Source organism: Rhinoderma darwinii, chromosome 2 (assembly GCF_050947455.1).
Source record: "Rhinoderma darwinii isolate aRhiDar2 chromosome 2, aRhiDar2.hap1, whole genome shotgun sequence".
Taxonomy (NCBI): Eukaryota; Metazoa; Chordata; class Amphibia; order Anura; family Rhinodermatidae; genus Rhinoderma; species Rhinoderma darwinii.
In genome coordinates, this window is record NC_134688.1 from 300,085,143 (window position 1) to 300,112,783 (window position 27,641).

Sequence of the window (27,641 nt, forward strand, 5' to 3'; positions counted from 1 at the left end):
CAGCAAGATATGCGCAGAGGTGAAACTCTGCATGGACGGATCATCTGATTGGAAGAAAGGCTTGTAGTGATCCATACTGTACTGCAAGAGAAATTGGACATCACGTCCCAAGCCTAGGGCAGCAACCAGTGTTGACACAAAGCATCTGGGCTACGAGCCAGACGTCCAGCTACAGGTGCTCCATTTACCACATGCCACTGCTTTCAAATGCGATCATTGTGCACAGTAAGATGACAATAGAGGTCTATGCGCTTCATGGATAAGTGACGCTTTTTTGTCGGACACTATAATATACGGAGATTGGTTTGGAGACCGTGTGGGCAACGTCATGAAGAGGCCTTCATAAGGGAATGTCGCATCAGTCCTACTCCCAGGATTATGGTGTGGGGTGGCATAATGTACGGTAGCCGGACCCCTCTAGTCTTTATTTCAGGTACATGAACAGCTCGGTGTTATATTGATTTGGTCGTGGAACCAGTGGTACGGCCATTTCTCCAAAGTATCCCAGACGCCGTTTTTCAACCGGTCCATGCCAGGCCGCATGTTGCGCATTCTGCTGTGAGCCGACTGCGTACCCTAATCGTGCTACCATGGCCTGCAACGCATCTGGACTTGTGTCCCATCGAGCACATCTGGGACGTCATTGGTCGGCAATTGCAAAGGGAGCTGCCAACAGCCAATTTTGATGGTTTGCTTAGACAACTATTAATAACCTCATTGATAGCATGCCAAGGCATGTAAGTGCATATCTTTCTGCGTGTGGCGCTCATACTCTATATTGAATACATTTAAGATGTTTGGAATATTTTGTTTCCATTCTTTTTCTCATTTGCATATCATTAACATGTCTATTGATCCTGTGATTTCCACCATTACAAAACTTTTCCTCCTTGGCATTGCAATTTCAATGTTGAGGAGTGTACACACACTCACACTCACACATACACATTTTGGCCAGCGTTCGTTCGGGTAAAAAGAATGGAGCTTTAACATGGCCGACTTGTCACCAGATTGTTCCCTTCTCCACAACAAGAACACATGCACACTTGGTCGTACCAAGAGTGCATGTGCATGGGGAGGAATAGCTATCGGTCAAACAAGCCATTGACTCCAGTCACCATGACTGCATTCAGGGACATGTATATAATCATAAATAGCCCTAAAAATTGTGATATGCTCATTTACTAGCTTATGTTTTTTTTGTTTTTACGTATAACAAAATATAAATAAATCAGAATTACAATAAATTGTATGCATTTTCTGGGACATAATAAAACATCCATTGCATTCAGAAACCTTTCTTAAAGGAACCGTGTCACCCAAATTTTTTTTTTTTAATAAGTTAAAGATGTTAGTGCTTTATTAAAAACGTTTGGATTCATTTGTGTGTTTGTGTGTTACTTTTTTTTATTTTTACACTTTTTCTTCCCTATGGGGGCTGCCATTTTTTTTTCCATTTCTGTATGTGTCGATTAACGACACATACAGACATGGAATACGGCAGCTCCAGTCCCATAGGGACTGCGAACGGGGCCCGTTCCATCCACTATTGTGTACGCCGCTGTGTGGGAACGGCGCATGCGCCGCTCCCACACAGTTCAATTTGAAATGCGCGCCGTCCGGCGCCATTTTCCTGTGGACCGGAAGTCGCGGCCGGACAGTAAGATTACTACCGGTCGCGGCTTCCGGACTTGTGCACTTGGAGCAGCGGCAGCAGACGGAGCGGATGGACCGGAGGGAGCGGCGGCGACTGGAGCAGGTAAGTTATTTCTATGTATGTTCGTGTTTCAGTGTGTTTACTACTGTATGTTAACCTTCTACACTGTGTGTGTTAGCTCAAAAAATGGCGACACACAGTGTAGGAGGTTAGACCGTTAAAACCCCTCGTTTCTCCCGGCACTAGCCAGGATAAAGGAGGGGGGGATTCTGAGAGCTCACTAGAGCGAGGGATTTTTACCCAATTTTGCAGCATAAAGCAATTTGATTGCTTTACCACATGCAATGCTGCAATTTTTGGAATGGCTCCATCTAGTGACCAGTGCTGGGAAATATTATAAATTGAATCCAATTTATAATATTTCCTGACTCGTGAGAAAAAATAAATAAAATTAGAACAATGTTTAACCCCTATCCGCACCAGGACGTAACTGTCCGTCGTTGCGGGAAGTTACTTCCCGCACGAGGACGTACAGTTACTGAGTTAATCCCGGTGCACACTGTCGGCGACAGTGTGCACCGGGAACCAGGAGGTCAGCTGTCGCCGAAGCTGACACTCCCCTCTTGCCAGCCAGCGGTCCTTTGCCGCTGATTTCGGCGCATTAACCCCTTAAATTCAGCGATCGGGTGCAATCGCCGAATTTTAGTGGTTTCTAACATATCGGCAGACCCCCGTCCGAAATCGCGGGGTCTGCCGATAGTTAGTATGGCAAACGGAAGCCAAACAATGGCTTCCGGGTCTGCCATGGACAGAAGCCCATCAGGACCAACCTTCGGCTGGTCCTGATAGGCTTCCTGTCAGACTGACAGAAAGTTACTGTGCCGTTCCCGATGCACACTGTCGGCGACAGTGTGCATCGGGAACTTGGAGATCAGCTGTCCCCGACAGCTGACACTCTCCAGTGTTGCCGATCAGCGGCTCATCGCCGCTGATTTCGGCAATTAACCCGTTACATGCGGGGCTCGATTGCGATCTCCGCATGTAGCGGGTTTGTAGAGCATCAGCAGCCCCCATGCAATCGTGGGGGCTTCTGATGCTTGTGATGGCACCCGGGGGCCAGACAACGGCCCCCAGGTCTGCCATGTATGTCAGCCTATGAGGATCAGCCTCTGCTGATCCTCGTAGACCAACTGTCAGAGTGACTGTGACGTCACACTGACAGTTGGAATACATTGCACTACCCAGGTAGTGTAATGTATTCTAGCAGCGATCAGAGCTGCAGGTCAAAAAAAGAAAGTGTAAAAAGTAAAGGAAAAGTTAATAAAAATGTTTTATAAAAGTGTAAAAATAAAAGGTTTTGTTTTCCTATAAGTCATTTATTATAGGGAAAAAATGAAAACGTTAAAAAAAAGTACACATATTTGGTATCACCGCGTTCGTAACGACCCAATCTATGAAACTATAATGTTAATTTTTCCGCACGGTGAACGCCGCAAATAAAATAAACGGAAAACTGTCAGCATCGCTATTTTTTGGTCACCACCCCTCCCAAGATATAGAATAAAAAGTGATCAAAAAGTCGCATTTACCCCAAAATTGTACCAATAAAAACTACAACCCGTCCCGCAAAAAACAAGACCTCCCACAGCTTTTTTGACGAAAAAATAAAAAAGTTACGGCTCAAAATAGCGTGTCCCAGAAAATAAATTCTTTTATAGAAACTTAATTTTATTGTGCAAACGCTGCAAAACTTAAAAAAAATCTATACACATATGGTATCGGCGTAATCGTACCGACCGGCAGAATAAATTAAAACGTAATTTATTGCGCACGGTGAACGCTGTAATAAATAAAGAATTTAAAGCGCCAAAGTCGCTGTTTTTTGGTCACCCTAGCTCTAAAAAAGATCCTGAGGGGCCAAAATGCTCACTATACCACTAGAAAAATTCCTTGAGGGGTGTAGATTACAAAATGGGGTCACTTTTGGCGGGTTTCCACTGTTTTGGTCCCTCCGGGGCGTTGCAAACCCGACATGGCACTGAAAACCAATCCAGCAAAATCTGCGCTCCAAAATCCAAAAGGCGCTCCCTTCCTTCTGAGCCCTGCTGTGGGTCCAAACATCAGTTTACGACCACATATGGGGTATTGCCGTAATCGGGAGAAATTGCTTTACAAATTTTGGGGTGCTTTTTCTCCTTTATTCCTTGTAAAAATGAAAAAATTCTATGTTTCCACAGAAAAATAGGTGATTTTCATCTTCACAGACTAATTCCACTAAATTCTGCAAAAAAACTGTGGGGTCAATATGCTAACTATACCCCTAGAAAAATGCCTTGAGGGGTGTAGTTTCCAAAATGTGGTCACTTGGGGGGGGGTTTTCGGCTGTTTAGGTACCACAAGACCTCCTCAAACCTGACATGGTGCCTAAAATATATTCCTAAAAAAAGGAGGCCCCGAAATCCACTAGCTGCTCCTTTGCTTCTGAGGCCTGTGTTTCAGTCCATTAGGACACTAGGGCCACATGTTGGATATTTCTAAAATCTGCAGAATCTGGGCAATAAATATTGAGTTGCATTTCCCTGGTAAAACCTTCTGTGTTACAGATTTTTTTTTATTACAAATGAATTTCGGCAAAAAAAATGAAATTTGTAAATTTCACCTCTACTTTGCCTTAATTCCTGTGAAACGCCTAAAGGGTTAAAATATTTTCTGAATGTGGTTTTGAATACCTTGAGGGGTACAGTTTTCAAAATGGGGTGATTTATGGGGACTTTCTAATATATAAGGCCCTCAAAGCCACTTCAGAACTGAACTGGTCCCTGAAAAAATAGCCTTTTGAAATTTTCTTGAAAATATGAGAAATTGCTGCTAAAGTTCTAAGCCTCGTAACGTCCTAGAAAAATAAAAGTACGTGAAAAAAAATGATGCAAACATAAAGTAGACATATAGGGGATGTTAACTAGTAACTATTTTGTGTGGTATTTCTATGTTTCACAAGCAAATACATTTAAATTTAGAAAAATGCAAATTTTTGCTAGAATTTGAAGTTTTTCACAAATAAATATTGAATTTATCGGCCAAATTTTTTCACTAACCTAAAGTACAATATGTCACGAGAAAACAATCTCAGAATCGCTTGGATAGGTAAAAGCATTCCGGAGTTATTACCACATAAAGTGACACATTCAGATTTGAAAAAATAGGCTGTGTCCACAAGGCCAAAACAGGCTGTGTCCTAAAGGGGTTAATCACCTATACACTAACTGTTTAACTAAAAAAAAAAAACATGTTTTGCTGGCAACACATTCCCTTTAAATAGAATACAAATATTGCAAAGTGACTTGATTTTTTAAAGAGGCTCTGTCACCACATTATAAGTGCCCTATCTCCTACATAATGTGATCGGCGCTGTAATGTAGGTAACAGCAGTGTTTTTTATTTAGAAAAACGATCTATTTTCACCAAGTTATGACCTATTTTAGCTTTATCCTAATGACTTTCTTAATAGACAACTGGGTGTGTTTTTACTTTTGACCAAGTGGGCATTGCAAAGAGAAGTGTATGACGCTGACCAATCAGCGTCATACACTTCTCCCCATTCATTTACTCTGCACATAGTGATCCTGCATTGTTCACTATGTGCAGTCACATACACACAAATTAACGTTACTGAAGTGTCTTGACCGCAAATAGACATCGCGTCGAAACAGGACGGGATGTCTATTCACAATCCCGACACTTCGGTAATGTTTGTGTGGGACTTACAGCACAGCAAACGATCTCGCTGTAAATGACAGCTCAGCGTGATCTCGATGTGCTGTGTGAGTAAGTCCCACACAAACGTTACCGAAGTGTCGGGATTGTGAATAGACATCCCGTCCTGGTTGGACGCGATGTGTATTTACTGTCAAGACAACAGTAACGTTAATGTGTGAGTATGTGACTGCAAATCATGATCTAGCAAGATCACTATGTGCTGAGTAAATGAATGGAGAGAAGTGTATGACGCTGATTGGTCAGCGTCATACACTTCTCTTTACAACGCCCACTTGGTCAAAAGTAAAAACACGGCCAGTTGTCTATTAAAGTCATTAGCATAAAGCTAAAATCGCTCATAACTTGGTGAAAATAGATAATTTTTCTAAATAAAAAACAGTGCTGTAATCTACATTACAGCGCTGATCTCATTATGTACAAGATAGGGCACTTATAATGTGGTGACACAGCCTCTTTAAAGAGGCTCTGTCACCACATTATAAGTGCCCTATCTCCTACATAAGGAGATGGGCGCTATAATGTAGATGACAGTAATGCTTTTTATTTCGAAAAACAATCTATTTTAAATCACTTTATGAGCGCTTTTTAGCTTTATGCTAATGAGTTTATTAATGCCCAAGTGGGCATTGTATAGAGGAGTGTATGACGCTGACCAATCAGCGTCATACACTTCTCTCCATTCATTTACACTGCACTAGCGATATAGTTATAGCGCTATGTGCAGCCACATACACAAACACTAACATTGCTGTAGTGTACTGATAATGAATATACATCACTACCAGCCTGGACGTGATGTTTATTCGGAATCCTGACACTTCTGAATCTTTTCTGTGAGATTCCAGCAAGGCAAGCGTAATCTCGTTTGAAATGACAGGTTACATTGTAATCTCGCAAGATTACGCTTGCCTTGCTGGAATTTCACAAAAGATTCAGAAGTGTTAGGATTCTGAATAAACATCACATCCAGGCTGGTAGTGATGTATATTCATTATCAGGACACTACAGTAGTGTTAGTGTTTGTGTATGTAGCTGCACATAACTATATAACTATATCGCTAGTGCAGTGTAAATGAATGGAGAGAAGTGCATGATGCGGATTGGTCAGCGTCATACACTCCTCTGTACAACGCCCACTTGGTCTAAAGTAAAAACACGCCCACTTGGGCATTAAGACATCATTAGCATAAAGCTAAAAATCGCTCATAAAGTGGTTTAAAATAGATCGTTTTTCGAAAATAAAAAGCATTACGTTCACCTACATTATAGCGCCGATCGTCTTATACAGTAGATAGGGCACTTATAATGTGGTGACAGAGTCTCTTTAAGGGACAGCTTTTTAAAAAAATAAATACAGAATCCATTTATAGTACATGAGGTCTTGTGCTATGTACTAAGATGAAAAACCATGTGGTCTCTTTTTTTTATTTTTTATAAAGAAAATACAATAATGGGTATAGTTAATTATTTCTGAAATGGCAAGGTAGTTTTAGAAATACAGAACTATTTTTATTTGTTTTTGGGTTGAGTGCTTTACAGGACTTAATGGAACTGTTAGAGGGGGGATTGTAGTATCCTTTGGGCTTACTGAACTTTTATATCTAATTAGTATAGAGTGGTTTTATTTGTGATAATTCATGATTCAGTGTTTCAATCTTTTCAGTTACTGCGGGAATTGATAGAGCGCAAGACAACCTCCCTGGATCCCAATGACCAAGTGGCCATGGGCAGGTAAGTGTAAGGAATTAACAATCTGTTAAATGGTACCATCAGAGCTGTCTGTTCAAAAGAAAAAAGTAGGAAAGCTCAAAGGTCAAGCACAATTATATGAGCCATAAAGACTGGATAAAACCATTTTTCTTGACATTAATCATGGGCAGTAAAATTTTCCAATGAGATCACAGCCATTATTTTTCATGAGAAATCTCATTCTGCCCCTCCTCCTTGAAATGTGCAATAACTTCATTGCCCCTTTTCCTACCCTCCTGTTGTATGGTGCTGATACATGGAGGCACAAAGTCATCATTAATATAATACTCATCTTACACTATTTAGGATATATGGCTTCCATTAAAGCATGGCCATTTACTGCATACCTTACTGAATTTAAAAGGCTGGTAGAAAATGATCAAGCTGAGATCCTATAATGTATAGGATATTGTTGTTTGGGTTGTGAATGAGACTGTATTCACATCTGCGTTGGTCATTTCCATTGTTCTGCTCCATCGTAGGAGCGGAACAACGGAAGTGACCCGTCGCATGATGGAAACCACAGGCACCCAATGGACGTCATTGACTATAATGGGGTCCATTGGATTTCCGGAATAGTGGCAATCCTTTTACCGGACAAAAAAAGCAGTGCATGCTGCGCTTATTTGTCCACCATTTTTGACTAGATCTACGATGGGTCTCCTAACAGAGCCTCAGACGCAGATGTGAATACGGCCTTAATCTCTTATATTAAACATTCTGTGATAGATGCAGCTGAAAGGCAATTGCGTAGTGTAACGGTTTAGATCAGTTCTGAGCATCAACTTTGTAGTGTTTTCTTTTTTTTCTATAGTATTGTAAAGGATGTGTTGACCTGTAGTACAAACAGCTGCAGTGCCCTTCAGGTTATCTTCCATATAGTTTCTCTATCCATTCTGGTTCTTTCCTCATTTATATATAGCACCAACACATTCCTCGATGTTATACAAAGATTTTTCCCGTCTCGGGCGCACACACACTAGAGACACATTCCGTTTTTGAGTTATGTTTGTTCTTTCTATGGTTGCATCTGTTTCCTCCAAAATCCATTCAGATGTTGCCCCTGGTCACATTCAATCGCAGGACTCTGTGGCACTATGGCAACAGTGATAACCACAGAGTCTCTGTACTGCCCTTTTAAAAATTCTACACTAGAAGGTAGTGGAAGTTAATATGAATAAGCCTCCACAGATTTGAATTGCCAATATAGGATAAACTTACACTGTGGATTACACCGCAACGCCACTGCGAATTCTCATATGTTACTTGATGATGTACAGACTACCCGCTTATGACTGCTGCAGCTAATCACTGTCTTCAGCAGTCAAGTGCCCATCGCGCTACCATCCCCGCTGAGGACCCGGATTGCCTGCAGCAGTCACGTGCAGGTAGACGTAACCTCATCACTGCTGGGGTATTTACCAGGTTAATAACACTTATTTTATCATATTCCCTCCGTTCAGCTAGACTTTTATAGTCCCAGACAACCCCTTTAAGGTATTTTGTTTGTATATTTAATGCACCTGACAATATCTTACAAAATCATATGTATGCTAATGGAATTTCTAGGTACACATTTACAGAACACATAATTTCTGTTCTATTATTTAATGATGTGATGTGGGAAATTTTTTGCAAAAACTGGAATTGTGGAAAAACATTTTCATTACTTGTTTTTCCATTTAATCTGCTCTGCAACCACGGTTAAAATATGTATTTATAATAGTGTTTGGGTCACATGTTGAAGTAGCTTTTGAAACCTCTTGCTCTTTCCCAGGGCAGGTAGCAATACCCTTTATTGATTAACCATTGATCATCTCCATAATTATTATTTAACTCTCTAGCTTCAACTGTACGGCTAAACTCCCTAGACGAAAGTCAATTATTGCTGAGATGAAGATCACTTGTTTATAGTGAAACGTAGCGTTGGCTACGTTTTTACAATGTGTTCATTTTATTGTAAAACAGTGCAGTTTACTGTATACTTGGAATAATATCTACAAATATGGAAAATATTCACATATATGGGATTTCCAATACCAGTAATCTTGTCACTGACACCTGCCTAAATCAAAGATAGAATATTGCAGTATTTAGTACTTACGTCCGAAACGGGCTGGTTAGTAGATAGGGACATTTGCTAAAAAGTAATTTAGATAATTTTTTTTTTCTAGCATACACAGACTCTTCCAATAAACAACGCTTTTTTTTTTTGTATTTAGTGCGGAAAACCTTACCGGGCATGTAAAAATTGAGCAATGGTGCTATATGTTAACAAAAGTCCTGATGTAAATAGATTTGGCAATTAACTTGCGGGATTATACTAGAATGCCTTGCTTTTTGTTTTCTTTAAAACTAGACTCGTACTACTAGACTTAAGGTTTCCTGTGTTTTACTGAGCTTACCCCTCTTGCCCATGTCTTCTAGGCAGTGGCTTGCCATTCAGAAGTTGCGAAGCAAGATCAAGAAGAAAGTGGACACCAAAGCGAGCAAAGGGAGAAAAGTGAGGTAAGTGTAAGCTTACTGCTATGGGAAGGTTTGTGCAAATCACAAATGATTCAGGTAGCACGCCACACACCATTAACTATAGAAGGATTTACAGAAAAGGATTATAGATAATTAGAAAGATGAGTAGTGTCTAAGGGTTTACCAGGGTGCAGCTCATTGAACTTTTTAAATATGTGGTCATTTAACTATGGAAATAAACTTTTTTTTTTTTTTTTTTTTTTTTACATACCATAAGTGGGGGAAAAAAAATGTTTTTTGTTTTTTTTTTACATATCTTATTAGTTACCTGGGATTAAAACAGTTGCACAAAGTTTCAGGCTGCAATCTCCATTCCTTCATTTATTTTCAGACCCTTTTCACGCTTTTTTTTATGTGGGCGTTTCTCTCCCAGTATTACATGCTGGATGTGAGGTCTGTTTATCCAGGATGCTGCTGCCCTCACTAGCCCTCATGTTTCAGCACAACTTCATTCCCGTACTGACCCTTTCTAATATACCGCCTCCTGTGCTGACGCACACACTGATGCTTTCTGTGCATGTTTGATCTCTCCCCTGTTGTGATCTCCTTTACTCTGCAGACAAGTCCGTTAGTGACATTTCTGCTAGTGGTATTATTGTAAAGTGGAAGCGTTTAGGAACCACAGCAACTCAGCCACAAAGTAGATCACCACATAAATTTAGAGCGGGGTTGCCAAGTGCTGAGGTGCATAGTACATAAAAGTCGCTAAAACTCTGCTGACTCAATAACTGCCGAATTCCAAACCTCTGGCATTAGCATCTGCACAAAAACGGTCCCGCGGCAGCTTTATGGCATGGGTTTCCATGGCTGAGTAGCTGCATGCCAGCCTTACAACCAGCACACATAGATTAACGGGCTGCAGGCACACTGACCAGCACTGCAGCCAGTTAATCTACGTGGGGTGGTGGGAAAGGGGTTAAACACCTTTGGGTAGTAGTAGAACAGAGATTGCATGGTGGCTCAGTGTTTAGCACTGTTGCCTTGTAGCGCTGGGGTCCTGGACAAGGACATTATCTGCATAGAGTTTGTATGTTCTCCCTATGTTACATAGTTAATATGGTTGAAAAAAGACAAGTCCATCAAGTTCAACCAAGGGATGGGATGAAACAAGAATTCTACACATTGACATAGGAGCTGATATTTTTTTGTACTAGGAAATGATCTAAGCCTTTTTTAAAGCCATCTACTCTGTCCCTGCTGTGACCAGCTCCTGCGGTAGGCTATTCCATAGATTCACAGTTCTCACTATAAAGAAGGCTTGTCGCCTCTGCAGGTTGAATCTTTCTTTCTCCAGACGTAGGGAGCCCCCTTGTCTTTGGAGGGGGTTTTACATGGAACAGGATTTCACCATATTTTTTGTATGTGCCATTCATATATTTATATAAATTAATCATGTCCCCCCTTAGTCGTCTTTTCTCAAGGCTAAATAGGTTTAATTCTTTTAATCTTTCCTCATAACTTATTTTGCGTAGCTTTTCTCCCACACCCCAAAAACAAACAAATAGGGCATTTTATAATGTGACTTCAATGGGGACAGTGAGTGCGCATGACCTCTGTACCTCTAACAAAATCTGCGGCGTGTAAATCTAAATGTCACCAGCAGTCTATGGAGGGTGCATGAAATGTACTAGATGCTCTCCCGTTTCTGTTCTCTAAATTCAATTTGGAGAAATTCTGAGGTTTTTTTTTTGTTCCCTCAATAAGCTGCATTATTCTTTCCTTCATTATTTGAAAAATAGAATGGATAATTTACACAAGACATTTTCCCACTAAAATATGTTAACACGTCTCATACTGCGTCCAGACAGCCTTCTAGTAGCACTAATCACGGAGATGTCTCTGATAAAAATGATGACAGGCAATGTCAAAGTCTCTACAGCTCATTCAAGCTGAGGCTTTTCAGCAGAGCCTCCGTCTTCGAATTTGGTCTGCAGAAGGGTGGTTTTGACTCTTCTGTCGGCAGCCACCATCACTAATAAATTTTCTTAGACATTGCCGCACTTCTCTTGAACTCTATGCAGTACCGCTGTGATGCCACTAAATGTTGCAATATGCAACTTTAACGCAGTGTTGATGCATATAATCCAGCAGAGTACTTTCTGTTAAACTGTTGTTTAATTTGCATAGAACACATTTAGAGGCTATTTCTTATAAACGCCATAATATAAAGCTTGAATGTGTCCACAATCATCCTTGGTTGCAAACACATCAGATAGAGAGTCATGCAAGTCAGTCTGGGTCAGTTGTGGCATAGCAATTTTTAAGATTGATGTTCTCGGATAATTTATTAAAAGAGGAAAGAGCTGCTTTGTTGGCCTGAGAAGCCTGTAATTATTGGCTATCAATATTCTTTTCTGTCAGCATCACACATAATTGGATGTATTCATGATTCAGTCAAAAGCCGCTGACAACATCACACAACTGAGTCACACTCTCAAAGCTTTTGAAATAATGCAGGCGATTTCAGTGTGTGCGACACGGACTGTACTCGTTCACCGTGAGATCAAGGCCCGACCATGGCAATCTTATTACCCAGCTCTAGATAACAATTGAACAGTCTGGGCCAGATCTACAGTAGCAGAGAGGTGAACAAAATGTTCAATTACAATTTGAGCGAAACATCCTTCCTATGTGAAAAGTTTAAGCATGTTGTACTTTATATCCAGAAAGATGCAAATAAAGCATTTAGAGTGAGATTGTCATGGATTTACAGATCTCATTCTGTGGCCTATATACATGAAATTGCATTACGCTGTTTATTTCTATGCAAAAGTACAAAATCTACACTATATGCTATTTCTAAAACAACAAATAAGGGAGATTGTATCGCCAAAAAAAACAAAAAACACGAAACCCACAGTGGAAAATGCCAGCGCTGAGTATTTGTGGTAAAAAAAATAATAATAATAATAATTGGAACCTCCCTGGTTGTACAATTAGATGTAGCAGCCGTTGGGATAACTAGGAACCTTGGAGAGGAGTTTTAAAGGTGATTTTTTTTAACAATTAAGTTGAAAACAAGATGTTTGAGTTGACAAATGTGGATTTCACATGAGCAGTCTAGAATACAGAGATGTGACCTAGAGAGGAGTGTTGACCTATTAGTCAAGAGTCCGTCTTATTGAGCACTATTGCACAAAGTGGTTCACTGGTGACTGTCACCGAAGATTACCTAATCTAAATATGTTTAGCATGAACAAGACCTATACTAGATTAACCCCTTCACGACTGCCATATGGCTATATACGTTCCAAATGCCAATGCCCCGTGCAGTTGTCACATTTATAAACGTTGACAGCCTTGAACAGGGTTTAATGAGTGCAGTGCTGCTTTGGTGTGAGCAGTGCTGCACTCTCATTTCTGTCGGGGCTTTAAGAGCCCCAGATTACACCCCCTACTGTAGATAGCGCCACACACAACCCCCTGTAGATAGCGCCACCTAAGCTCCCTCCAGGAGCGGAGTCTCCTCCTTGAGTGAGCCCCAGATGTTTCTTCAGCCCCGCTGTAAATAGTGCCCCCCCCTGTAGATAACAACCCCCACCCCTGTAGATAGCGCCACTTGAACCCCCACTAGGAGCCGTGACGTCAGAGGTTCTTTCTAGGAGCGGAATCCCCGATCAACACTCTGACAAGGGATTCCGCTACTGGAGAAGCCCCGGGCGCCACTATCCATATATGGACAATGACGTCATGGGCAACTCCTGGAGTGGAACCCCCGGCCACAGCGCTACCAACGCTGAGGCAGGGGATTGCACTTTTAGAGTTAGCCCCGAACGTCACTGTCCGTATATGGACAGAGACATCAGGGGCTCCCTCTAGGAGCCGAATCCCCAGCCAGATGGATTCCGCTCCTACAGGGAGCTACAGTGGTGCTATTTACAGGAAGGGGTGCCAATTAGGGGGGATGCTGATGCGATCTACGTGGGGGATGGTGCGATCTGTGGCACTTTGTGGGCACTATCTGTGGCCACTGACACTATCTACAGTGGTATTGCATTACTATCTACATGGGCACTTGTAGTGCTTTCGGGTGGCTGGGACAAAAAAAACCTGAATGAATAAAATTCATCCATTTTTTTCTTATTTTTTTTAACGTCCATGAAAAACGTTTGGCAAATGTCGGTGAAAACTGTCCGACGGCCGGGAAATGGATTCTAATTTTGAGACACATTGATGCCATGAAAAACTGATAGTTGATCCGTTGTTAACTGCCCTTTTTTTCACGTTGTGTGAATATAGCCTTATAGCCCTCTTGTCCGCTCGCAGAGATCCAGGGTGACAGTGTGGGTACATCACATTTTTTGTGATTTGTCTGCTCATAATAAAAGTTTAAAACATGGAATTAATGTAACTAATAGAGAAAATGAAAGCCTCATACATCTTGTAAAAAAACAAAGTAAAAACAGTTGTGATATTCAAAGCGGTTGCAAAGATCTTATCGTTTAAAGAAGTGCATATCAGAAATGGGAAATTTGACCTGGACACAGGGGCATCAATGACCCTTGGTCATGAAAGGGTTAATAACTGGATCTCTACAACCCCTCTCACATTCCCTACTCCTGCAATAACTACACTAATGTATTTTTCTTTATAATATTTATGGAATTATAAGCAATACAATTCAGTGAATACGGTTTTTAAATAGAACCGTAACACAGAACTGAAGTTATTGGTCAAAAATATTACGTTCTATACAATTGGTATCCATGCCTAAGAACAAAATGACAGTGGAGCAGTCTCGTCATTTCAGTCTAGTTCTCATTATGGTGTTGGACCGTAAACTGCTTGTATTCTTGATTTCAAGAAAAGGCTTTGTTTTAATTGGTAAACATTGACCCCTGATATAATAGATGCAATCGTGCCCCTTTTAACAGTGAAAATCTGCATGCTACTTTCTTTGTCCTTCTAGTAAAAGGTTTCTGAACACTTATGAATAGAATTAGCGTTCAGTATTCTAAAGTCACACAGGGCACCATAAAAGTATTCATGCATCTAAAGTTTGAAGGTGATCCGATACTGCCAATGTGGAAATCCATTATATGGCTACACGTTACCATGCAAGTTATGCTCTAGGTCGCTGTTAGTTGTTTCCTCTCCGCATCGGGGTTTCTTCTTGAAGAAATAGATTGATGTGTAAATTTTCAGCATTTTTTTTTTTTCCAGTGAAATAGCTAGTTTTTCTGCATCAAGCAATTTATTCCTAATTTACAGATAGATTACAAGCATGTATTTTTGAGTTTAGCAGACGTTCATTTGTCCCTTGATCTTATTGAAAGCAGGAGGGGTTGCTATGTGTGTTTCTCTCGTGTTTTTATAAATGCATTAGAGGCTTGTACTGTTAATGCTTAATAGATAACCTTGTTTTTTTTTTGTTTTTTTTTTTGGCTTCATGCAGGTATCATGTACATAGCAAATTGGTGAGCTTCATGGCTCCTATTGGCCACAGCACAATGAATAATGAGGCCAGGTGAGTAATAGACTAATAATGTTTATCAAATGGCTCCATGACAGCGTGACATTGACTTGTTCTTCATTCTGCTGTCCTGTTTTTTTCTTATCAGTTCAGCATTTGTCACAACTGTCATAGCAAGACTTGGTCTGTACATCAGCCTTGGTCCTTTTGCCCTGTTAATATTCTCATAATAAATAGCATTGCGTAAAACCCTTCAACATCTTTACATGGTTATCTTTAACCCAAAAGCATAGAAAATGGACTTCTAAAAACAGTGAAACATTTGCACCAAATGCAGGTAGATCTACATATTCTGTTCCATGTTGATGTAATAGGATCATTCAAAAGAACATAGCCTGATCTGCCTCTGAGTTGTGTGCAGAGCACGGTGACACATCTGTTTGTATGTTCTCCCTGTGTTTGTGTGGGTTTCCTCCGGGTACTCCGGTTTCCTCCCACACCCCAAAAACATACCAATAGGGAATTTAAATTGTGAGACCCAATGGGGACAGTAAAAGAGGACCTCTGGTTGGCGCTATATAAATAACTGAAATAAATAAATAAAATAGGGTTGTTGTCATAAACCACATGGATCCATTTGTCAATGGTTCTAGCTGGTGGTGGTATAATGGTGAGGGAATGTTTTCTTGGCGTTAGGCACCTTAATTCCAGTAATGCAGACTACCTGAGTATGGTTGCTCACCGCATTTCTAACCGCTATTTATGTGAAAATGGAGAGACATACAATTCCTAGATTCATCTGAAGCTTACGGTTAGCCGGTACAACGTTGGATCACGTCATCCCCACTCTAAATCGCTCTGAATCCTACAAGGTCTGCTTTAGGGACAAGAAGTCAGTCTCTTAATTCAAGTTAAGAGAGCGTTTAATTATAGACTTGCATTGAGAGACTGACCTCTGGTCTCTACATGATGTGCTGTAGGATGTCGGTGGGAATCACATAACCGAATGGCGGAACGAAGTGGCTAACGGTAAAATAAAGCGCCTGGTAAGGCAATACACCTCACTTCCTTTTACTTAAGCATGTTTTCAAATGGGGGGAATTGCCAGAATGCTATTTTAAAGAATCTGTTGTAATTTACCCATAGTGCTTGTCATGGACAGAAGTGAGAGAGAGCTGGTCTCTGCCATTTAAAACCTTGGTATGCAACAATCAAAGTTTATTGCGGCATACAAGGAAATCGGCAAAAGGGAAGATTCCCCTTTGATCATATTATGGTGCATCCCTGTGACACAATTGGTCCCATACTTTATATGATCAGACAGCCCAGGGTCCATTTAAGTACCCCATGGCTATCCTCTATGCAATTGCCTGTGTATAGATCTAAAACGTATAACTGCAGGAATGCATAGAGGCATCCGCCTTGCACATATGTGTGTACATACACAAATTTCTCTTGAAAGCCTATTTCCATTGTACATTAATTCAGGTTTAAGGAAAATTAAAATGTGGTAATCCTTATTTATTTAGATGTATTTTTTGTAATTGAAGTGTCGTGCATGTAGAGCTAAAGAGTATATATACTGTAAGGGTTATTTTTTTGTTTGGTTTTTTTAATTTCTGTTGCTTGTTTTATATGGATATCATCTAATTTCCCAATGTACAGTTCAGTCAAAATGTTTTATCTGTTGCTTTGTTAGAGCAGCTCATTCTTTGAATGGTTTTTGCGATATACCACAAATGGTCCAATTGCTTCTTCCAGCGTTGTCAGCATAACTGAGAGCCAACATTCCACTGCAGTATAGAGTCACTGAGGTGCTAATGATCTCTGTTCTTTATAGCTGCGTGCAGCCTTCTCACTCACCCGGAAGCTACAATCATTATACAGTCAGGGAGACACAGCTCTCGCTAACCCGACAGCTTTCACAGAGGTATTGGAGATGGAAATTAAAAAGTCAAGATAAGGCTTGCAAGAGTGCATTTACTAGCCAAACATTTTATACAGTCCTGTCCTTATTACAGAAACATATGGATACACCTAGTCCTTTATAAAATAAACTAGTTTTATATATTTTCTGAGAAAGTGTTTTTCTAATAAATAAAACATTAACCTGCAATATATAAAATATATTATTACAATGCAGAATCAGAAATTATATGGGGTCGTCAAACAGTGTGACAAAGCAGCTTTAGTAATATGTATCATGAAGATCACCCGACACATACATTTAATGTGCCCTAAGACTTCAGTTGTCGAACATATGGCAAAAGAGTTTTATTGTGGCATGCGTTTGGCTGGTTAATGTCGGAATGCAGTTGCCTTAAAGTGACCCTCCTGTTCCGGGACAAGAATTTAAATATGATTGGGTATATGGAGTAATATTACCTGCTGCCCCGGTGCCATGAGTCTGTCGTGTTAGGGTCCCCCCTCTGCTGTCCAAAAATGACTTAAGCACTTTTTAGACTACGAGTCTGAGACTGTTCTTTGATTGGCCAGAGTTGCTCGCGTGAGAAATTCTATGAAATCCATTAATAGAGGGAGTGTCTTAGACCGTCTGTAAAGGGCTGTGGCCATTTTGAGACAACACCGAAGGGACCCTAAAACGGCACAAACACGGCAGAGGGGCACAACTGGAGGGAGCCAGGTAATGTTACTCCATATACCCCATCAAATTTTTTATTTTATCCTGAGACCGGAGGGTTGCTTTAACTGTATTGAAAATTGCAGTCATTACAGCTGTATGCAAAAGAAAAAGCATGCATCACATGATATCAATGTTTTAATGGGACTAAATGGCAAATGTAATCAACTGTATAACATCTGTTCAGTTTCAAAGTGTCCTGCCAACCGTGCACCCCAAACATGGTCTGGACCTAGCATAATAAGTTGATGGCATTAATGAAGTTACAAACCATACGCTGTAGGTATTTTCATTTTTTTGGTATTATGATTTATTCTTTATTCTCACTTACAGTTTGCACTTCGAGACGTTTTTAGGATATGCTTATTTTATTTTATTTTTTTAAGTTGTCTTTTATATTTTGTAGTTATTAAATTGCATCTTCGATATATGTGTGTGTGTGTGTGTGTGTGTGTGTGTGTGTGTGTGTGTGTGCATACAGTATTAAATATTGCACTATAATGTAATTGACGGGGGGTATGTGTGTGTGTGTGTGTGTGTGTGTGTATATATGTATGTGTATATATATCTAGCTATACATATATAAATGTATGTATCTAGGTATGTATGTATGTATGTATATGTGTGTGTGTGTGTGTATATATATATATATATATATATATATATATATATATATATATATATATATATATATATATATATAAATGTATATAGCAAGCAAAAGAATTGGGGCAGCACCCAGAATAGTGGATGAAAAAAGAGGAGTGTTTATTCACCCCACAGGCAGGTAATGTTTCAATCCGGCTTACTGGGATCTTTCTCAAGAATTGAGAAAGATCCCAGTAAACCAGATCGAAACGTTGCCTGCCTGTGGGGTGAATAAATACTCTTTTTTCATCCACTATTCGGAGTGCTGCCCCAATTCTTTTGCGTGCTGTTTTCTTAGGGCCAGTTCACACGGAGTCTTTTTGACGCGGAAACCGCGCCGAAAATCGCTCCTATTGATTCCAATAGGAGGCGGAGGCGTTTATTTATCGCAAGCGGAAAAAACATCTCGCGGGAAAAAGAAGCGACATGCCCTATCTTGGGGCGTTTACGTCTCTGACCTCCCATTGACATCAACAGGAGGCCGAGAAAGCATTTTCAAGCAAATTGTGTTGAGAACAAACAGGTATATATATAGAGAGCATAGCTCAATTAATAAGTGCTATAAATATATTGGCAATTATACAAAAAAAAATCAATGTGTATTGAAGTACATTAAAACCGTGCTAAGAGTCAAGTCATGATATATAATATCAAAAATTATTAGACCATAATATAGCAGTGATCCTTTAAATAAGTGTTATACAATAATGAAATTTAAACAGTGACCATTATTAATATCAAGAAAAGCAGACACTCACCAATCCAAACATATATTTCCCTTGAGAACTCCATATGTATCAAATGAAAAATATTCTCGGCGTCCCAAGCACCGAGTTGCGCATGCCCAAACAATGTCTGTCCAGATCACGTGGTCAATGGTTACTTGGACACAATACAACAATGTAATGGCTGACGTCATCACATTAGGGCAAGGAAGTGTACTTGCTGCGTAAGCGCTCTTTTTAATGTAGTATGCATTATAGCACCATCTTTAGCTAGGGAATAGGCTATCGACACTAAGGATTGTGAGCACATCTTTAATCAAACGTGTATAGAATAGTAAAAGATATATTAATTATATAGGTGTTGCAGCCTGATCACAGATTGTTTATTCTGTATTAGTAACGGAGTATATAATGGTTGTTTAACTCGCAGTTAAAAACCGATCCTTATCGTCTTTGCAACCAACGGTATCATCTTTAATGCCTTACGTCCTAGGGACGAGATATATCCCACATCACACAGAGGTATACGGTGAAGACCAATCCGGGATCAATGGCTATAAGAAAGAAACCCTATGTTATTCCAACCATAACTCCTATACACAGGAAATACATACGTGAACTCAAAATAATATAACTAGATCAGGTAAAAAAGGTTAATAAATTATCCTATCTTTTACTACAATGCATACATGCAACACAGTTGTATTGTGTTACCGAAGTACCTCTTGACCTCACAAACCGATACAAAAAAATATAAATAATAACATTACTAAAGAATAAACATAAAGACAGAAAATTATATCATATGGGTCCTGTGTTTTTTAGTTCAGATTGTGAGTATCCAGTAGTTATATCAGAAAGAAGCATCATTCTATCTAAAAAGAGAGAAAAAAAAGTCAAGACAAATACAATCAAAACTGCTCATCTGTAAGGCTGGGTACACACGACCTATTTTCAGACGTAAACGAGGCGTATTATGCCTTGTTTTACGTCTTAAAATATGGCTCCAATACGTCGGCCAACATCTGCCCATTCATTTGAATGGGTTTGCCGACGTACTGTGCCAACGACCTGTCATTTACGCGTCGTCGTTTGACAGCTGTCAAACGCAGACGCGTAAAATGACTGCCTCGTCAAAGAAGTGCAGGACACTTCTTTGAAACGTAATTTGAGCCGTTCTTCATTGAAGTCAATGAAGAACAGCTCAAGATTACGGGCGTCAATGATGCCTCGCAAAATGCGAGGAAGAGCTTTTACGTCTGAAACAACACAGCTGTTTTCTCCTGAAAACAGTCTGTAATTTCAGACGTAAAAGCCAGTTATCATGTGCACATACCCTTACAGTATAATCATTACTCTCAATTCCCTTTTAATCACGGCCTAATAGGAGATGGATGGAATATGAACAGATACCACAGGGCAAGAGAACATCCCCACATGAACCGACACTAGTCACATCAAAAGCTGCATAAACTAAATAAATCAACATATATGGGTCAGAAATCCTATATCGGGAGCAAAATCATGATCATTGTTTGAATACTTTCAGGGGATAATCTACATTCAAACCATTAGGATATAGTGAAGTCAGTCTATTAATCCATTGTACTTTACGTTGTTTTAGAATCCGTTCCCTGTTGCCACCACGCTTTAATGGAGGAACACTGTCAATAATGGTGAACCTAAGTTGTTGGGCAGTATGTCTTGCCTCCTTGAAATGTTGTGACACAGGGATTTCACTTTTCTTAGTCCGTATGCTGGACTTGTGGTTATTCAACCTTAATCGGCACTCCGTTGTAGTTTCACCCACATAAATCAAAGTACAAACGCATTGCCCTTGAACATTAACCCCTTTACGACGAAGGACGGATATATCCGTCCTGTGCAGGAGTTAGTTCCCGCAAAAGGATGGATATATGTGTCGTCTGATCGCGTGGGTACTGCCGACCCATAGAATAAAGTTAACGATGTTATTTACGCTGCATAGTAAATGACGTAAATTTATAACGTGAAAATCAATGCTGGAATAGCTGCTTATTTTCAATTCTCTCCTAAAATAAAGTTAAAAAAAAAGTTAAATGGTGCTATTACAAAATACAACTCGTCCCGCAAAAAACAAGCCCTTATAAGGCTATGTCGACAGAATGAAAAAAAAAAATTAAGACTCTTGGAATGCGACCATGAAAATACAAAAAATAATCCTTGGTCATTAACGTGCAAAATGGCCTGGTCATTAAGGGGTTAAGGCACAAGTTCTCACATGACCGACACGGAAAACAGCCCCTACGTGTCATATCGGACTGTCCACCTCTATTAAGCCCTTTATTTTTACTGACATCCGTCATAACTAATCTGTCCCTAAGATTACGGAGCCTTCTATAAGAAAATAATGGCGGAGATTGAAACTCCACTATTTTATCATAGGTTACCAAGAATCCTCCAATGTCTTTTAATAATCCCTGCTATGTTTGGGCTACATATATTGTAGGTGGAAACCATAGGAAGTCTATGACTTTTTATTTTTATTATTTTTACCCTGATAATAGTTCATTCCTGTCAAACATTTAGAGAAAGTAAAATTGACTATGTAAAATCTTTTTTGGATATCCTCTCGCCAAAAACTTTAGTCATTAGGTTCAATTTATCATTCAAACTGTTCGGGTCCTCCACTATCCTCTTAACCCTTAATAGCTGGCTATACGGTATGGACTTTATCATCCCCTTAGGATGATGACTGTCATAACATAACATAAATTATTGCAGTCTGTCTGTTTGACGTATAAATTAGTTCTAAGTCTGTTGTTCTGTACAAAGACCATAGTGTCCAAGAATTGGATATTGGTACTAGAAACTACCTTGGTGAACTTAATGTCAGGGTCAATATTATTCAAGAAGTAAAAAAACCAGTCCAAACTGGGTAGGTCACCCGTCCAAATGAGGAAGACGTCGTCTATGTATCGCCACCACCCCAGAACCGAGGTAAAGTGGTGGGATACATAGACCGACGTCTCCATGTCTGCCATAACTATGTTGGCGTATGTAGGGGGCCACTTTTGACCCCATTGCTGTTCCTCTAAATTGTACAAAGCACTATTTAAATTGAATTATTGTATAACGCTTATTTAAAGGATCACTGTTATATTATGTGCACATTCAATATCCTAAGTGTGCTAAGCCCATTTAGTTACACTGTGCTCTGTGAGAAAGGTGAAGGACAGTGTAACGTGTGCAGTAAGCCGCGACAAATCTCCTGGCTAATGCACAGATACGGTGCCAGAACCAAGCCCTGTAGATTGGGGCCACCTGTGGCGTCCCCTGTAGATTGGGGCCCCCTGCGGCGTCCCCTGTAGATTGGGGCCCCCTGCGGCGTCCCCTGTAGATTGGGGCCCCCTGCGGCGTCCCCTGTAGATTGGGGCCCCCTGCGGCGTCCCCTGTAGATTGGGGCCCCCTGCTGCGTCCCCTGTAGATTGGGCCCCCCCGCGGCGTCCCCCTGCGACTTCTTTCTGTGGAGCTACATCAAGGAATCCGACTATCCGACCCCCCCCCCCCCCCCACCACCCACAGGATCTGGACGACCTGTGCCAACACATCACTAAAGCAGTGAAGTCCATATCCGAGGATACAATAGCACGCGTCTGGACAGAACTGTACTATCACCTACACATCTGCCGTGTCACTGATGAAAATCACTTTGAACATTTGTAGTGTATAGATAAAAATTGGAGTGTGTCTTCTCAGGTTAATAATTTTGTGTTTATGTTCTCTCTGTTATGAATACCGGGGCTATAATTTTGCACCATCCTTTTTGAATAACCCTGTATATACACCTGTTTCAGCTGGTATTTATAATATTCTTTGTTTAGTGCTACAAAATATATTGGCGCTATTCACATAAAGGATAACGATAGCTTAAACTTGCCTGTAAACTAAAAATTAATTGTGTAACATCTATGTTGGCAAAAAAAAAAAGCTTTGTATCAGTTGTCCAAGTTCTTTTTCTTTTTCCTTGTCGAGACATAACTCTATTATACTGCAGTATGTCCTTAGCTCCGTCCATCAAGCCTCCACTTCCCTAAATGATTCCAATTTCCAGAGTCCTGTACAAATGGTTATTGCAGCTGTCAGCATTATCCAAGTTAATTTCTCTCCCTTTCCTTTGTTGTAATGCGTCTGGATTTATCCCAAGTTGTATTTTTGGACCAAGATCAATACCTTGGGGAACAGGAAGTTTTTATGAAATACAGCACTTTAATACTGGACTAAAGTAATTTACAAGAGCCATTCACGTGTAATTTTTACTTGTTTTATTGTATTATTCATAGAATACTACTAGTCAGTGTTGCATATTTGTTACGCATTCAAATTTGGTACAGCACATTTCCTCTTTCTTCGTTGATTTCTGTCATTACATTAAATAAATGCAGCTGATTTCCCTTTTTTATATTGCATCCAGAGGCTTACTTAAAATCAATGGTATGTCTGCTGCAATCATCTAAAATAGAATTCAATGTGAATATCCATCATTTTTTTTTTTTTTACCTAAATAGGTAAACAGCTGCACTTGGTAGAGTGTAGATAAACCATTAACAAACTTCTGACATGTCAGAAGTTTTGATTGGTGGGAATCCGAGCACTGAGACCCCCACCAATCGCTAAAACAAAGCTGCTGAAGCGCTCGGCTGCTTCGTGCCTGTTCTGCTTTTTCCGGAAATTAATGTATCGAAGTACGGGCTCAATAGAAAGTCTATAAGTCCGTACACCGATGCATAAATTTTGGGAAAAATCGAACAGACACGAAGCGGCCGAGCGCTTCAGCTGCTTCGTTCTAGAGATTCGTGGTGGTCTCAGTGCTCGGACCCCCACCAATCAAAACTTCTGACATGTCACTATGACATGTCAGAAGTTTGTTAAACGTTTAGCTACAATTTGAGTTCCAAAATGTGGCTAAATTGGTCCACGCCTACCTCGGGACATTTTCAGGTAAGATCAGGAAAAGGTTCTAAATCACTTCTCTCTACTACTGTCTCTTTTGCATAAATCCTCGTTTTGGCTTAAAAACCTTGATCGAATCTGCCTTCTCTGAAGAAGGCCTGTAATAAGTTGTGGTTATATTAAAGTTTTTTTCCACGATTTTTTCAAAATCACAGCCAAACCGATTTTTGCAAAAGCCATGATCGGACCTAAACATGTGAATGCATCCTTATTGTATTAAGGCACCTTTATTATATCACGGACAAGAAGTCTGCTCCTTGGGAGGCATCGGCGTATACAGAAAACATATGGCCCTATAGCAAAACTTAATATGTTCCCCATCCCCACATACACATTTTTAATTTTTTTTATTTTCGTTTTTTCCGTCATCACATTCTAAGAGCCATAACTTTTTTTTTTTTTTACTTTTGCGTCAATTTAATGTACCATATAATGTGCTGGGACTTTTCTAAGGTGGAAGGGGAGAAAAAACAGCCATTCCTCAATTTTTTTGTTTAGTTTTAATTGCGTTCACTATGCGGTAAAAATGACATGTTCTCTTTATTCTGCGGGTCAATACGATTTTAAGGTGAGGTAAAAAGTGGTAAAAAAATTAATTATATAAAACACAATATTTTAAGACCTTTTTTTTATGCATTGATAGTGCAGTAGAAGGGCTTGTTTTTTGTGGGGCAAGCTGTCGCCGTTTTTATTGGTACCATGTTGGGGTACATGCGACTTTTTTATCACGCTTTATTCAATTAGTTTTTTTGTGGGAAGCTAGGTGACCAAAAAAACTGCATTTCTGTAATTGTGAATTTGTGTTTTCTTGCGGCACTCACCTGGCTGGTTAAATATCGTGATATTTTAAGGGGGTGTTCACGCAGAGTACTTTGGCGCTGTTTTTGACGTGGACCCCGCGTCCAAAATCGCACCAAAAAAAAAGCCTGAAATTCGCCTCCCTTTGATTTCAATGAGAGGCGGAGGTGTTTTTTTCTGCCAGCGATATGCCCTATTTTCGGCGGTTTTATCTCTTACCTCACATTGACATCATTGGGAGGCAAAGAAAGCTGTTTTCGCAATGTTTTTTCGCTTAATGGACGTGGCCAAAAAACTACCCTGAAAAAAGCTGCAAATAGTGTGCAGGCAGGCCAAAATCTGCCTCAAAATTCCTGACGGAATTTATTTTTATGAACCCATAGTTATTTTTTTTATTGATTTTTTTAAAATTGTTATTTAAACATTATTCTTTTCCTTTTAGTCCCCCTAGGGGACTTTCCCATGCGATCGTTATAGATCGCTTATGCTATACATGGCAATACTTATGTATTGCAGTAATTGCCTTTTATCTGTGCTCTACCATTAGGCATTGCCTCTGGCAAGGCTTAATTATGGAGCCCTGATTGCAGACCTGGAGACCTTCAATAGGCCTCTGGCCACCATGGCAGCCGATCAGGGAGCAGAGAAAAACCCCTCCATCTGCCTAACCGCTTAGCTGCCGAGGTCGCTATTGACTGCGACATCTGAGGGGTTAAACGGACAGAATCTGAGTTCTCTCCGATTCTGGCAGTTGTAGGCAGGTATCAGCTGGCATCCGGCACCCCCTACGTATATTCGGGTAGCGCACCTCGTACGTGTAGGGCGGATGTCGCTAAGGGGTTCAGTTAATGTTATGTCAGATCTTTATAGGGGAGCTCTGATGCAGCATGTGAGCAATGCACCGGTATCCCTCCCCTGTGCAGCGTCTAACAGATTGGGGTGCACTCCCTGTTGATGGATATGGCTTAAGCTAAATACTCCAGGCTGGAGCTTTTCCAACACTTTTTTTTTTAAAGTAGATAAGTGGAGGGATTGTTTAATAAGAAAGTTGGGACCGCACGACTCTGAAGCTTTGCAAACTTTACCCAAAACAGGGCTCAGTCTGAACACCATATCTTTCAATATTTACACTAGATAACTGATATAAATACATTGTTAAATCTCCCCCATGCCAAATCCCCTGCTTCACCTCAGTAAGTCCCCAATCACACGACCGTAAAATCGCCCGTAATTACGGGCCCGTTCGTTTATGGGAAGGCGTCCGTGCCGTAGAAACTTTCCGAAAAAAATAGGACCTGCCCTATTTTTTTTTTATCTTACAGACCGTGCTCCCTTACTTTATAACGTGAGCACGGCCCGTAAATACGGACAGCTGTCTGTGCCTGTAATTACGGGCACACATGTGCATGGGCCCTAAATGCTAAAACTGGCAGCCTGAAGCCACCACTAGAGCAAATTTGCTGCAGATTTTATATGTATTTTATAAGCCAAAACTAGGAACGGAACCTAAACAGGTTAATAAAGGAAGTCCTTATAGGTCTGCTCTCCTGGATCCAATTCTGGTTTTGGCTTGAAAAAATAAATTCTAAATCTGCTTATGTCCCAAAATGTGAAAAAAAACAATTTCCTACCCGTAGCGCCGATCGACGATAAAAGCATGTCAATCAGCGCTCGTTTAGTACATTATAATGTAGCAATCGTCGTGAGTGTGGGGACAAATGTTTGTTAATGCGATCGTTTGTCCACCTTTGTATATTGTCGGCAGCACATTTGATTTACATGGGGAGATGTGTGGGCAACTAAGCGTTTTTGTTTTTTTTTGCCCACATAATAGATGCAATCGGCCAACATACGAGCATTTGCTTGTTTGTCGGCTGATCGTTTCCATATATACTCAGGGAAATGATCAAGAAAGCTTGTTCGGCTGATCCTGTGCCCGTGTAAAAAGGACTTAAGTCAGTGGGTATTCCTTATCACCATCTACTTTTTCTGGAATTAATGGGTTAAATTTGTTGAAGCGTCAAGGAGTGTTATCTTCTGAAGTTACAGGTTAGTCTGACAGGTAAGACAAGACTGTAAATATGCAACATTGATTTAATCGGTTAGAACAAGAGTGATATTTTAACTTCGGATACCTTTTAACAGCATCATTAAGGCCTCTCATTACTCTTTTATTAGAGGCTTGCAAGGTTTCTTATCTGATTACAGACTGCACATAACTCATGGCACTGATTTGATCTCTTGTTAAAGAGGATTACAGCTTTGCATTAACTCAGATTGACACGGTTTATAATTCGATTGTTGATACCCAGCCTAGCACTGTCACATATTTGACCCCCTACACCTCCTCCCAGTTGAGCTATAGAGAAGGACAGCCATATATCATCATTAAAGATTGCATGCAACACTCGGGCAGGAGGCATGAGAGGTTCATTCTGCAGGAATTACTGAGGGGACAAAAAAAACACTTGTTCTATAATAGGAAATACAAAACATTTTATATAACCATTACCATCCAGGATATGCACATTTAACAGAAATTTTGTAGTAATCAGTAATAATAGTTTTAACTGCACACGAACGTGCTTTTGCGGCCGCAATCTAACACCCCCCCCCCCCCCCCCCGAAAATCCACGGGAGGATTGCGGCCCCATCCATTCCTATGGGCCCATTCACACGATAGTGGTTTTCACGGTCCGTGCATGGCCCAGGAGC

The 27,641-nt window shown here is 40.3% G+C and overlaps 1 protein-coding gene across 1 annotated transcript in view; it reads left to right on the forward strand.

Moving 5' to 3' along the window:
- The window catches only part of AATF (apoptosis antagonizing transcription factor), a 128,843-nt gene that overhangs the window by 85,360 nt on the left and 15,842 nt on the right, over positions 1-27,641 (forward strand). The window contains exons 9-11 of the mRNA XM_075853499.1: positions 7,098-7,165; positions 9,611-9,691; positions 15,105-15,176. Of these exons, the coding sequence (XP_075709614.1) occupies positions 7,098-7,165; positions 9,611-9,691; positions 15,105-15,176 (221 nt within the window). The remainder of the gene's footprint in view (positions 1-7,097; positions 7,166-9,610; positions 9,692-15,104; positions 15,177-27,641) is intronic.